At 39.1% G+C, this 14,037-nt stretch overlaps 1 protein-coding gene across 1 annotated transcript in view; it reads left to right on the forward strand.

Annotated features, from left to right (window-relative positions):
* UFL1 (UFM1 specific ligase 1) overlaps positions 1-14,037 on the forward strand; it is a 52,241-nt gene that overhangs the window by 26,146 nt on the left and 12,058 nt on the right. The window contains exons 8-12 of the mRNA XM_030555969.1: positions 1,852-1,998; positions 4,784-4,959; positions 5,636-5,815; positions 9,670-9,790; positions 12,809-12,931. Coding sequence (XP_030411829.1) covers positions 1,852-1,998; positions 4,784-4,959; positions 5,636-5,815; positions 9,670-9,790; positions 12,809-12,931 — 747 coding nt within the window. The remainder of the gene's footprint in view (positions 1-1,851; positions 1,999-4,783; positions 4,960-5,635; positions 5,816-9,669; positions 9,791-12,808; positions 12,932-14,037) is intronic.

A 14,037-nucleotide genomic window follows, 5' to 3' on the forward strand; every position in this document is an offset into this window, starting at 1 on the left:
AGTTATTCTGGAATATGGTAGGGTGTGAATTTAAAGTGCAGTAGCTACTTCAGAATAATATCCCGCGTGGACACTCGTATTCCAGAATAAGGGTGCCCACATAGGGAGTTATTCCTGCATAGCTATTGCAGGCTAGTTTATTCTGCAATAGCTATTCCAGTCAATTTTGCCAGGTACACAAGCCCTAAATCTCAAGATGCTGTAGTTCCCACTTTGGCAGTGTTTATCACTGCCATAGAAAATTACATTGTCCCATCAGTTAGCATCGCCACACGCATCTAGCTTATACTGTTGAAATGGGTTCCGAGCATACTGGGAATAGTGGCATGACGATGACTTTCTCAGATGGCAGTTTCTATAGTGCGTCCCTCAACCCTTTTTTCTTTTTCCGTCCTGGGGGTGATACACATCCCTTGTTTATCCTTTTTTGTGAGGGAAGGGGAAAAGCAATTTATCACCTGTTTGCTCTCCTGTCCATTTCTGTGTTGTAGAACTCCTGTCACAAATTCCCTAGTCATGACAGATTCAGTGGGTTTTTGCCATAGGAGAGGGTCTCTCTGTTTCTTTCCAGTTGTGTTCCCCTTGCTTTCTGTTCCATTCTTATTTAACAGTTAATGAAGTAGGAGCTGTATATGTTTTACTCCAGGTATAAACCCATGGCTACTCTGCCCTTTCTTTAAAGAAAAAAAATTCAATACATCCTATAAAACAAAACCTAGGATAAAAAATTCCAGTAGAACAGTGGTTCTCACACTGTGGGTCGGGACCCCAAAGTGGGTCGCAACCTCATTTTAATGGGGTCACCAGGGCTGGCGTTAGACTTGCCGGGGGCCGAAGCCAAAGCCCAAACTCCACTGCCTGGGGCTGAAGCCAAATCCTGAGGGCTTCAGCCCTGGGTGGCAGGGCTCAGGTTACAGGTCCCCCACCTGGGGTTGAAGCTCTTGAGCTTTGGCTTTGACCCCCGGGCCAGGGCAATGGGGTTTGGGCAGGTTCAGGCTTTACCTACCCCACTTCCTCCCCTCCCCCCACCCCCCTTCCGAGTCATGTAGTTGTAGGAAGGAATGAACTTTGAGAACCCCTACAGTAGAACCATCAAAAGTAGCAGAGCTTGGTGCCTCCTTCTTTTATAGAGTTTTATATAAGCAATGACTTGTAAGGGAGCAGTGACAGAACGCAGAAGGATTATGGGACCTGAACTTTCTATGCAACTTGAATAAATTGAAAATAATGTGTTTTGTGTTAAGCTGTGTTAATAATTTAGTACTAGTGGTTGCCAATGTGTCCTTTGTCAGCAGTGTATATTCATATCAGTGGGCTGCTGATTCTCAGGGTCCAGGGGTTAATTGGAACTTTTGAAGATCAGCTGTAGTCACCAGCAGGGGTACAGGATTCCATATCTGACTTGTTATAGGTATCCATTCTTGCCATGATTTTAAAATGTTAAGATCACAGTATTGGTTCTGAAAAGTTAACTCCTGTCCAATGTGAACGTTAATAAAATCATGAATTTCGTTTGCTGGCTAGAGAAGAGCAGCATTATGACCAACTTTCTAGGTGTGTTTTTAATTAAAAAAAAAAAAGTAGTCTGATACTGTCATAGGAGCTTTCTCTCTTGGAACTGTACATTTGGCAGGAAATTATCAGAATTAAAAATTGTGGGAGCTCAGAATTGCTTCACTAAAACAACTACTGGTAGTTTTGTGATTGGTTTATTTCAGTTAGCAACTGGTAGTAAAAAAAGGAGTGGAAATACAAGAAGAAAGAATGAAAAAAGGAGGAAAAATAGTCCCAAATTTTTGATGATGTATGTATCTTACTGAAACTGTTGTTTCATTTATTTTATTCTTTCAGCTGTGTTAGAAGAACTTGTTAACACTGGACGTCTGAAAGGCACAGTGGTTGGTGGGAGACAAGATAAGGCTGTGTTTGTTCCAGACATCTATGCCAGAACACAGAGCAACTGGGTGGACTCCTTTTTCAAGCAAAATGGTTACCTAGGTAACTGATCTTTATTCTTTATGAATAAAAGGTCGTCTTGGAAATTGATCTAGGTAACTAAAAGAGACAAGTGAATCCAGTATGTGTGACTGAGGCTTATAAGAATAATTGAAGTGCCGCTACTGTAGTTGGTATTTCTTTGGTAAAGGCTTGCTACTGCCTTCCAAAATACATGCATACAGTATATAACTACATAATTGCAGTGCCTAAATTTGCAAGCTGTTCTGTGTTTGTACTTGCCCACATAGAAAGCACAGTTGAGCTAAATAAAGTCCTACATATTACTTTAACGATGAGAGAACAGTTTGAATGTTTTAAATGCCAATGAATACATTTACAGGGTATCTTTATTTATCAGGAGGATAGTTTGACACTTATTCTGTTACTTTATATGTATCATGCTGAAAACATGTGTAGCACAGTATGCTGGGCCCTTTAAGAGCAGATGTCATAAGCCCAGGGGTGGCTCAATGTTTTTTGCCACCCCAAGCACGGCAGTCAGGCAGCCTTCGGCGGCGTTTCTGTGGGAGGTCCACCCCGGTCATGCGGGTTCGGCGGTGGTTCTGCAGGAGAACCTGCTGCCAAATTACTGCCAAAACCGACCTTTCGCAGAAACGCCGCCAAAGGCTGCCTGACTGCCGCCTTAGCGGCTTGCCATCCCAGGCATGCGCTTGCTGTGCTGGTGCCTGGAGCTGCCCCTACATAAGCCTGACTGATGGTGGGGGTTTGGAGCTAGACCAGCAAAGGTAATTAGGCACCTACCTTCTTCTTTGTGTGCCTATGTCTAACATTTAGGCATGACTGCTCAGCTGAGGTCTAACTTTGTGTGGTGCCTAAGTTTACATCAGCATGTGCAGAGAGACCTAAGCACTGATGTTGCTCTATAGCTAATGAGCTACTCAGAGCCCCAGCTTACCCACCTCCCTCACTTTCACCGCCTCATCTGCAGAGCCCTCTCTGGTAGGCACTCTCAGTGTGGCTACTTGTTCCAGTGCTGCACAAAAGATATGCCCACTATTCCCATGCTTAGAGCATTCACATGGGATGTGGGGGACTCAAGTTTGAATCTCTACCTGATTTGCAGCAAAGACTTGAATTCGTGTTTCCCACCTCCCAAAGGGAGTGTCCTAATCTTTGGTCTATTGGCTGTAATGAGGTGGATGCGTTCTGAATTTCACTACTGGCTAGCTTAGGTGTCTTCCTGCTCAACTTGCTGTCTTCTGAGGATGCCTTTCATAAGGGCCTAGCTCTCCCTGTTCATTGTACAGGTGGGTGCCAAACTTGGGCTGGCAGGATTTAGAGGTTCTAAAAGATGTGCTCTAGGAAATATTTTGGGAAAATTCTATGGACAGTGTTGTACAGGAGGTCAGACTAAATTATCACAATGGTCCCTTCTGTCCTTGGAATCTGAATATCTTCCTAGTTCCTATTTCTTATTTGAAGTCCAAATCCTCTATGACATCACAATGGATTGCTATGGAGATGCATATAATTTCACAGAGGATTATGACTTCTGTAAGGAATAAACTGGAAATGTGAACGAACTTTTAAAAAAGAAACACACTCTTTTAATGCAAGTGTCAGAGTTTGAAAAATCCATTCAGTGCATTGCCTATGCAGGGGTGGGCAAAATTTTTGGCCCAAGAGCCACGTCTGGGTGGGGAAATTTCATGCAGGGCCATGAACATAGGGCTGGGGCAAGTGGTTGGGTTGTGGGAGGGAGTACAAGAGGGCTTAGGGAGGGGATTGGGATGCAGGGAGGGATGCGGAGTACGGGAGGGGGCTCAGGGCAGGGGGTTGAGGTGCAGGAGAGGTTCGGGGTGTGGGCTCCGGCCTGGTGCCGCTTACTTTGAGTAGCTCTGGGGTGGCAGCAGCGCACAGCAGGGCTAAGACAGGGTCCCTGCCTGCCCTGGTCCCACGCCGCACCTGGAAACGGCCGGCACCATGTCCCTGTGACCCCAGGGTGGGGGTGCAGAGGGCTCCATGCGCTGCTCTCCCCTGCAGTTCCCATTGTCTGGGAACAGGGAACCGCAGACAATGGGAGCTTCAGGGGAGGTACCCGCAGGCGAAGGCAGAGCACGGAACCCTCTTCCACCCCACCCCCCCAGAAGCCGGCCACTTCCGGGAGTGGTGCCGGGCCAGGGCATGCAGGGAGCATGCCTTAGCTCTGCAGCGCCATGGGATTGACAATCCCGCGGGCTGGATCCAAAGCCCGGATTGGCTGGATCCAGCCCCCAGGTCGTAGATTTCCCCACTCCAGCCTATGGTGAATAAACAGGAAGCTTTCCTATGTGAGTTCTATAACTTTTTCAGAATCCACGCTTACATTAAAAAAACCTCCATATGACCTTCCAAATATGGATCAAGTGTTAACCAATGCGTCTAGGTCTGCAGAAGGATCACCCAAAAGCCTCTGCTGCAGCTTGAAAAAGAAGCTGCAGAATGAAAACTGACCAGCTTTTATTCCTTTAAATTGAATGAGTTGTGGCAGCATGGGTATTTTTCACCCTGGCAGAGTAGACTTAGCCTATGTGCTACTTATGTTTAGGTTAATTTTCTCAGATCCTCTCCTTACATGTAAAAAGTAAGGTTTGAAATTGTATTAGTGGGGTTCATGAGTATGCAATCAGTGGGATGGTTTCTAAATACAATGTTTTTTCATGAGGCACCGTTGTCTCCAAGAGTTTTAGTATCTTCCCTGTGTGTGTATTTGTTCTTGGAAATGTTGATTTCTTGAAGGCCCAATGAATGGGTAAAACTTAATAAACTTTTTACAATCTTGCAGAATTTGATTCATTGTCCAGACTTGGTATCCCAGACCCTGTGAACTACATAAAGAAAAGATACAAGTCCACAAAGCTCTTATTTCTGAAAGAAGCCTGTGTTGGTCAGGAAATTGTCGATCAGGTGGAGGCTTCAGTAGATGAAGCCATCAGCTCTGGAATGTGGGTGGATATAGCGGTATGCTCTTTTTTTCAGTGGGATGTATTTCTTCCCCTTTTTATTAGACATCATCCAATAATGTTACTTTAAAGAAGAATTTTCAGTTTACTTAGGTCTAATAACCAGTGAAACAAACGACTTCTGCTTCACCACCTTAAACTTGCCTGAAGCTCAATCAGGCTTTGTCGATAGACTTCTACGGCAAACTCATTCTTCTGAATCAGTACAGAATCATTGCTCCAGTATTGTGTTAGGGAATATTTTATTTCTGGAAGTGCTGTTTGTCAGATGAGATTTTTAAAACAGACTGTCTGTTATACTTTTCACCAAAATAGGAGGATGTTAGAATTTAGCTAGAACACAAGGTCTAATTTTAGCAATAATATGCTCCCTTATTTTCTGTCCTAGTTTATTGGGATGCACTTTTAAGTTTCTGGCTTCCATTACAGAGGCAGCTGTATATCATTGCTGGGTGAAATTAATTAGTATTCCTAAACCACTTTGGGATCTTTCATGATTAAAGATCCATTTAAAATATAAGGACACATCTAGCTCAGATGTAGCACAGTATATTTTAAACAGTTACCATATATTGTAGGCCCTCTTAATACATGTAAAAAGTGGCCTTTTCTGTTCTTTATAATGTAATATTATGTGCAGTGTATATATAAATGATTTTGTTTTTTAATCTTAGACTCTTCTGCCTAGTTCATTATCCATAGAAGATTCTGGAATTTTGCTTCAGCAAGTGATGAGATCTTTCAACAAACGTTTGCCAACTATAATCTTCAGTGATACTATTGTAGTCAGTGAGAAATTTATAAATAGTTGTACTGATCTGTTCAGGGAGTTGATGCACCACAAAGCCGAAAAGGTATGATGTCTTGTATATCTGGATGTGTGTATATGTGTTTCTGGTTTTAACCATATTTGAATTTAATAGTCTGCAGTTTTTTATCCTTTATATTTCTTATGATTTAGGTCTGAAAACGTATTCATGTAAAAATGGTGTCATCTGATTCCATGTGTGTGTCATTGTCTTTCAAAGCAAATCTTGTTTAAATAAAAAATGTTTTCTCCAATGCTATCTCGCAAGCTTCAGATCTGAAAGTGTGTTCTTTCCACCTAATATATCATCACCAGTATAAAGAATTTAATTAAGTTCTGTTGATGTTGTCAGTAAAGCATCTGAAGTAATGACACGAGGAAAATTATTTTAGGACCACGTTCTGTTGTTGGATGCATTTGTGCAGCTCTCCCTGAAGTCCTAAGTGGTAAATTAAGGGGATATGATTAGGAATACATGCTGAAGGAAATCTCAGCAACTGAAGGTGCCATTTTTACAAAGCCAGTTTTCTGATCTTGACCACATAATGTTCGTAAAGCACTAGATAATTTTATATTTATCATTCATTATTGAACATTTCATATAGGTGAGTTGAAAGATCTGTTACTCGACCTCATTTAAAGGTTCTATCAGATCAAGTCATAGACATCAAAGTTGCACAGCTGCACTGTACATCTCAGCATGTTTTACAGCCTCAGTCTTATTCTGATACCACCTACATCCAAAGTAAATGAGAACTTTATTGAAATTGCTGGCATAAAAGTGGTATGTGTGGGATCAGGCCCTATTTTAGTTATTGTTGAAATTTATGTGATTTATAAATAAAGAGAAGTGACCACTTCCTATGTTTAGAAATTCAAGTGTGTCCTTATTAGTAAGTGGAGGAAATACAAGAAGAACCTGAAAACTATGTTTATATTTTCACAATGTTTCAGAGTCAGTAATTGACTTGTTTCTACTACAACAAAGTTGAGAAATACTTCTATGCACACTTAACATATCAGATAATACACTAGCAGAACTAGGAATCTAGGTAAGATCAGGGAAATGAAAAGGTGTTGACCAAGGCTGCTTTAGTGAATGATTTGTCTGGAAGATCTCTAAGTATCTCATGTAATATAAAGAGAGAATTTTAAATAGGGCTATCAAGCAATTACAAAAATTAATTGTGTGATTAATTGTGCAGTTAAATAATAGAATACCATTTAAATATTTTTGAATGTTTTCTACATTTTCACATATATTGATTTCAATTACAACACAGAATACAAAGTGTACAGTGCCTACTTTATATTTATTTTTATTACAAATATTTGCACTGTAAAAAACAAAATAAATATTATTTTTTCAGTTCACATAATACAAGTACTGTAGTGCAATCTCTTTATCATGAAAGTTGAACTTCCAAAATGTACATGAATTATGTACAAAAAACCCTATTTTAAAAAATAAAACGGTGTAAAACTTTAGAGCCTACAAGTCTAATCAGGCCTACTTCTTGTTCAGCCAATCGCTCAGACAAACAAGTTTGTTTATGTTTGCAGAAGATAATGCTGCCCTCTTCTTGTTTACAGTGTCCCCTGAAAGTAAGAACAGGTGTTTGTATGGCACTGTTGTAGCCAGCATCGCAAAATATTTACATGCCAGATGTGCTAAAGATTCATATGCCCCTTGATGCTTCAACCACCATTCCAGGGGACATGCGTCCATGCTGGTGACAGGTTCTGCTCAATAACGATCCAAAGCAGTGCAGACCAGCGCATGTTCATTTTCATCATCTGAGCCAGATTCTTAAATCTTGGGTCGAATGCTGTAGCTATCGTTAGAAATTTCACATTGGTATTTTCTTTGCATTTTGTCAAATTTCAAGCAAAAGGGTTCTTAAAACAAACATGTGCTGGGTTGTCATCTGAGCCTGCTATAACATGAAATATATGGCAGAATGTGGGGGAAACAGAGGAGGAGACGTACAGTTTTCCCCCAAGGAGTTCAGTCTCAAATTTAATTAACACATTATTTTTTTAACGAGCATCATCAGCATGGACTCGTTCTTTGGAATGATGGCTGAAGAATGAAGAGGTGTGCAAATCTTTAGCACATCTGTCATGTAAATATCTTGTGACGACAGCTACAAAAGTGCCATGCAAATGCCTGTTCTCACTTTCAGGTGACATTGTAATTAAGAAATGGGCAGCATTATCTCTCGTAAATGTAAACAAACTTTTTCCTCTTACCAATTGGCTGCACAAGAAGTAGGACTAAGTGGAATTGTAGGCTCTAAAGTTTTACATTGTTTTGTTTTTGAGTGTAGTTATGTAACAAAAAATACTATATTTGTAAGTTGCACTTTTAAGAAAAGAAATTGCACTACAATATTTGAGTGAGGTGAATTGAAAAATACTATTTCTTTTGTTTATCATTTTACAGTGCAAATATTTGTAGTAAAAAATATAATGAACACTGTACACTTGGTATTCTGTGTTGTAATTAAAATCAATATTTTTGAAAACATCGAAAAACATCCATATTAATTAATAAATTTCAGTTGGTATTATGTTGTTTAACAGTGTGATTAATTGTGATTAATTTTTTTAATTGTGATTAATTTTGTAGATAATTGTGTGAGTTAACTGAAACTAATCAACAGTCCTAATTTTAAGTGACTATTTGCCGTGTTATTGCAGCACTCTAGTTTGTTTAATACAAGTTTTTCATAAAGTGAAACTTTATTTGCCCATGCTATTTATTGGCTGATTTTTAAAAAGTATGTTTATTCTCAGTTTTGCCTATGTAAGCTCTTATTTTTCCATAAGCAATTTTAACCACACAGAGAAAAGCAAAAGTAAATTAAAACCCTTCCAGCCATCCTGATTTGTCCAGGATTATCCCAATATTCTTAAATCAGTCTGAGTAAAAGAGTCCCAAACAGTGTCCTAGCTCCTCTGTTGGATCAACATATACTTCCTCCCTCCACTCCCCCGCACGCCCCCGGACTCTTGTCTCCTACTTCTGGGGGCCCTCCCTCCCAGCTGCTGGGCTGGATGGCTGCTTGTTCCCTTCACCTGCTCTTAGTGCCTTGGACTGCTGTCTGCTTTCACTAGTGTCTCTTTTAGCAAAGCTTAAAGCAGCTGGTGTCAAGCAGTATTAGATCCTCATCTTAATGCAGTGGAAAGCAGGATAGCTGAACCGAGAGGGTTTAGGAGACCAGTTTTCCCCATCACAAAAAGAGAGAAATTAGGGAGGCAGAGAAATGTTGTGTGGTTTTTTTTTTCCCATGGTGTGAAGATGTGATGAGGAACCCGCCTCGCCTGGTAGGTAGATATAAAAAGCTCAGGAACAGCCTAAACTTATTCATATTTGAGGTGTTGTTTATCTAAGATATTCATGTCCACTATTACCTTAAATTCAGTAAAATTCACATACGAACCTCTGGCACCCCGTGAACCCCAGATTCTTTGGAGAATTATGTTTCGGAAGATAATGTTAGTAATAGAATTGAGTTACAAAATTCAGTGCTGTAATTCTACCCAATCTATTTAAATAATGAAGCACTGTTTAGACTTCAGGATTTATTAAAATATTTGAGACTCACACTGTCTTTAAGTTTCTTGACTGAATACATTACGGTAAAATTAATGTAGTTTTTTATTGGATTTATTTTCCAGGTCTATTATTCATTGACTACCTTGGTCATATTAAGCTTGCAGGACAGGTTGTTGGGTTTGGAGGAGGGAAATAAGTATCTTTTTCCTGTGCTGCATGTAGAACACATTCTGTGTTTAAGACAATATGTTTTAAAATGTCTAGACTGCATGAATGGTGCTTTATTAGTCACATTCTGCATTTATATTTTGACATTAAATGAATTATCTTCATTCCAGGAAATGAAAAATAATCCTGTTAATATAGTCACCGAAGAGGACCTGAAAGAGGCTTCTATTTTAGAAAATTCATCTGTTAACAAAAAAGACAGAAAGGATGAAAGAAGGAAGAAAGCAACAGGTAAGGTATTCGGAATTATTTTTATTTATATAAAGCAGCACCTGTCTGCCCTTGGCCATACTTATTTATAAAAGTACTCCCATTTACAACTCCACCGGTTTCACCTAACCCCCCAGCTGACAATAGTTAGGCAAAAAGTAAGCAATGAAAACCCCTCCTCCCCACCAACTCACCATCCTCCTCCTTCATCCTACTTTCCATATGGCAGGGGAAATTGATAGGCTTTGCAGGGTACTCCAAAACTCATCAAATCCAGACCCTTTCAGATGAAGTCGGAGTGAGTTTTAAAGTCAGAGTCCTCTCCAAGCACAACTTTGTAACCTCCTCTTTGTTATGCTGCAAGATCATAATTATTTGAAGGTTCACAAGGTTGTTGTTTTTTTAATATGTTCTGGGCTAAATGCATACTGGGTCTAAGTATGCATAGCTCCATTTAGCAAAAAAGTCTTACAGTAGATCTCAGTTTGCTCCAGAATGTAAATATACATAAAATCTTTCTAAACCTTTACAGTTTTCAGTAATCACTGAAGAACTTAAATCAGGCTAAACATAATGCAGTAAGTCTTAAAGACTTTTTAATAGGGTGATTCAGAAATTTGTTTTAGTCCCTCAATGTTGTGTCTTATTACAAGCTACCGAATCAAAACACTGATATATCTAGCTTAATTAGATATACAGTATAACCTTATATTTAAATAGAACATTAGTTTCTACTCTCAAGAGATCAGGACTGAGTTGGCCTGGAAACCAAACTTATTCTCACCACAAGAGACAGCAGATTTTTCTAGGGCATAGTTGTTAAAGAGGAGTTTGAACTTTAATAGAACTGTCATAAATAGAATGACTTCCAGCCTTGCTTGTGTCTTACTCTTCATAAGCATTAACCAGGGGTGGGCAACCTATGGCATGAGTGCCAAAGGCGGCACACAAGCTGATTTTCACTGGCACTCACACTGCCTGGGTCCTGGCCACCAGTCCAGGGGGCTCTGCATTTTAATTTAATTTTAAATGAAGCTTCTTAAACATTTTAGAAACTTTATTTACTTTACATACAACAATAGTTTAGTTATATATTATAGACTTATAGAAAAAGACCTTCTAAAAACGTTAAAATGTATTACCCGGCATGTGAAACCTTAAATTAGAGTGACTAAATGAAGACTCGGCACACCACTTCTGAAAGGTTGCCGACCCATGGCATAAACTATATGTGTATAAATATAGTCACATGCATACACATAGATATTTATATCATGCACCCTGGCAAATCTGCTTTAGTGATGTGGTGTTTTCTTTTTGGCCATTATGTAGCATGCATCAAGATGACCCACATCACCACGGTTTAAGGTTCTAGATACCATTATTACGTATACTGGAAATAATGACAGATACCACTTATCACCTGTTTAGATACTCTTAATGATGGACAGTTTTATATATATGAAAGTCTAAAATATATCCATGGTGTGACTTTGCATTGAAATTGAAAACAGACAATAAAATAGCATTAATGGTGGTGGTTTTTGTTTTGTTTAAAAAAAAAAAAAAAAAAAAGGAGGGGCGGGGGAGAGAGCTGAAAATCCTGCAGTGTTATAGTTCCTCTAACCAGGCTGTCATTGGATTTACAACCCATTCACTCTGTCTGAAAATTACAGCCTGTATGCTGTCTTGTTCGTGCTCTCCACAGATCAGATCTTGGTTGCGCAGGTCAACAATATAAGCAACTTCTTTTGTGTGCTGACCCACAGTGTGAAAGATAGGATGCAAATCATTAAAGAGCTTCTTTTAAAATAGCTTTTTATCGTTTCTGCTTATTATACTGTTAACTAAACAACCGATTCCTGCTCAATTTAATTCAGTCACAGTTCAAATAAACCTACAAAAAGCCTGTTTTTTTCCTAAGAAGTTACAAGGTGCCAGGGCTTACCCAAATATAAGTTGTTCCTAACCTACAGCTTAAGTATCACAGCTATCGCTATAGGGTCCATGGACATGACTGAGCACCAGGGCTTGAGAATTCATATTAAATACATAGCCAGCAAATTGTACGGTACAAGCATTTGAATACTGCTTTTGTATGTTTTTCTTAAGCAATAGTAGAAGTAATCCATTGGTTAGCCACTTGAGAATGTAATTATTTTTACATTAAAATATGAGGCCTAAAACTTAAAGTTATTTCTTGTATGGAATGCAGTTATTACAGAGTGTAAAATTTTGCAAATGAAAGAAGCAGAAACAAGGGCAGAAGAATTTACATGGTGGAAAAGGAACATACTGAAAATTGAGATGCTATCAGCGATTCGATAAATGCTTATAGTGCAGGATTTTGTCCTGTAATGTAGAGTATTCATAAAATCATAGAAGATTAGGGTTTGAAGGGACCTCAGAAGGTCATCTAGTCCAACCCCCTGCTCAAAGCAGGACCAATCTCCATACAGATTTTTACCCCAGTTCCCTAAATGGCCCCCTCAAGAATTGAACTTGCAACCGTGGGTTTAGCAGGCCAATGCTCAAACCACTGACCTATCCCTTCCCCGCTCATAACATGTTAAATACAACTGCAAAATTTTTGTTCAGTAGTTCAGTTGTTCATCAGGGCTGACCTGCATTAATAAAATCTTATTTTCAGCCATCCGGTTGTGTTTTCTTGTATTTTGAGCAATGATATCTGGTTTTGTCGTCTGTCGGGAGCAGTTATTTTACTAATGTTGTTTACATGATATTTGTAATTTGATATAAGGAATAGTCACATTTTTAGAAAGTTCCGTTTTATTTTAGTAATGAAGTGACAACTAATAAGTTATTAATCAGTATGTTTCTTTGTTTTCATGTTCTTTAAATATCAAACTGTCACTAATCTGCAATATGTAATGTAGGTTCCATTCATGATAGGTTGATAAGATTATTTCACTAGTATCTTTAACAGATAGTTCAGCCTCATTTGTTACCATAACTGTGAAAAACATCACATTAAGGGATAATGCTTCTGTCTGTACTAAACACATAATTTGCCACCAGAGGGCAGTGGAAGTGTGAGAGGAGGAGGTGGTGGAAATGCCAGAGAGATCAGGATTAAGAAAACCAAGAAGAAAGGAAGAAAGAATTCGGAGAGTGATGAGGAATCACAAGCAAGTAGCACAGGTTTGTAATTTTGTTTAACCAGTATCTACTTACACTGACATGCTTTGTCTTCTGCTTTTGTAAGTCTTTGTGTTTCTCCTCATTATAGCTATCTGCCCAGATAAAATATCAAAAGATACTAGTGTGTTGAGCAGGTTAAATTGTATAAATGAAAATGTATCTCAATATAAATTGTGGTATTGTAATATGCATTCATAGTGAGCATTGTCAGCAAATCTTAAAGAAATCAAAGTAAAGGGAATTAGAGCAAAATTGTTACTAAATTCAGGAAAATATAGAAAATAAACAACCTTGATTTCAAGATGCAGATCATACGTAGTCTTTAAATATCTGCTGAAAAACCCAGCAAGTCTTATCTAGTTCCAAAGTTTAACTAGCTTAAATTAAGAAATCCTAGTGATGACTAGAAATAACTGATCTTTTTTCCCTTGAAAAGGAAAACCTCCAGCCAAAAGTTTTAACTTTGATTCAGTGACCTATAGTGATTGCTATTGGAAAAATGAGCACAGTTACAACACTTCAGTTCTTTTCTAAATGAAGGGGGAAACTTGCTGTGCTATAAATGTTGGTAAAGTCTAGCTTTTTAAAGCTGTTATAATTGAAATAAGAGTGAAAACGCTCTCAGAAGTTTTATGGTTTACCCTGCTAATTCCAGTTATACAAGTCTCTTGAATCCCTAACAGTAACTAAAAGCTCTTTCAATAAATTTGAGTATTTCATATAGAGTATGGTTATACTATAGCTGCTAGAATGCTTCTGTATCTAAGCCACTACAGTACCATAGTGTAGCTACCTCTTCATCAGCAAAAGGGGTTTTTCTGTCACAGGGATCAGCAACCTTTGGCACACAGGCTGGTTTGTTTACCTGCTGTGTCCGCAGGTTCGGGCGATCGCGGCTCCCACTGGCGGCAGTTCGCCACTCCAGGCCAAAGGGGACTGCGGGAAGCAGCGCTGGCCGAGGAATGTGCTGGCCGCCGCTTCCTCGTTCTATCAGTATAGTTAATCCACCTCTCCAAGAGACAATAGCTAGGTTAATGGAAGAATTTTTCCCTCAACTTAGCTGCGTCTACACAGGGGGTTAGATCATTCTAAATACGGCACTCGGT

The sequence above is a fragment of the Gopherus evgoodei genome, chromosome 3, assembly GCF_007399415.2.
Source record: "Gopherus evgoodei ecotype Sinaloan lineage chromosome 3, rGopEvg1_v1.p, whole genome shotgun sequence".
In the NCBI taxonomy this organism is placed as follows: domain Eukaryota; kingdom Metazoa; phylum Chordata; order Testudines; family Testudinidae; genus Gopherus; species Gopherus evgoodei.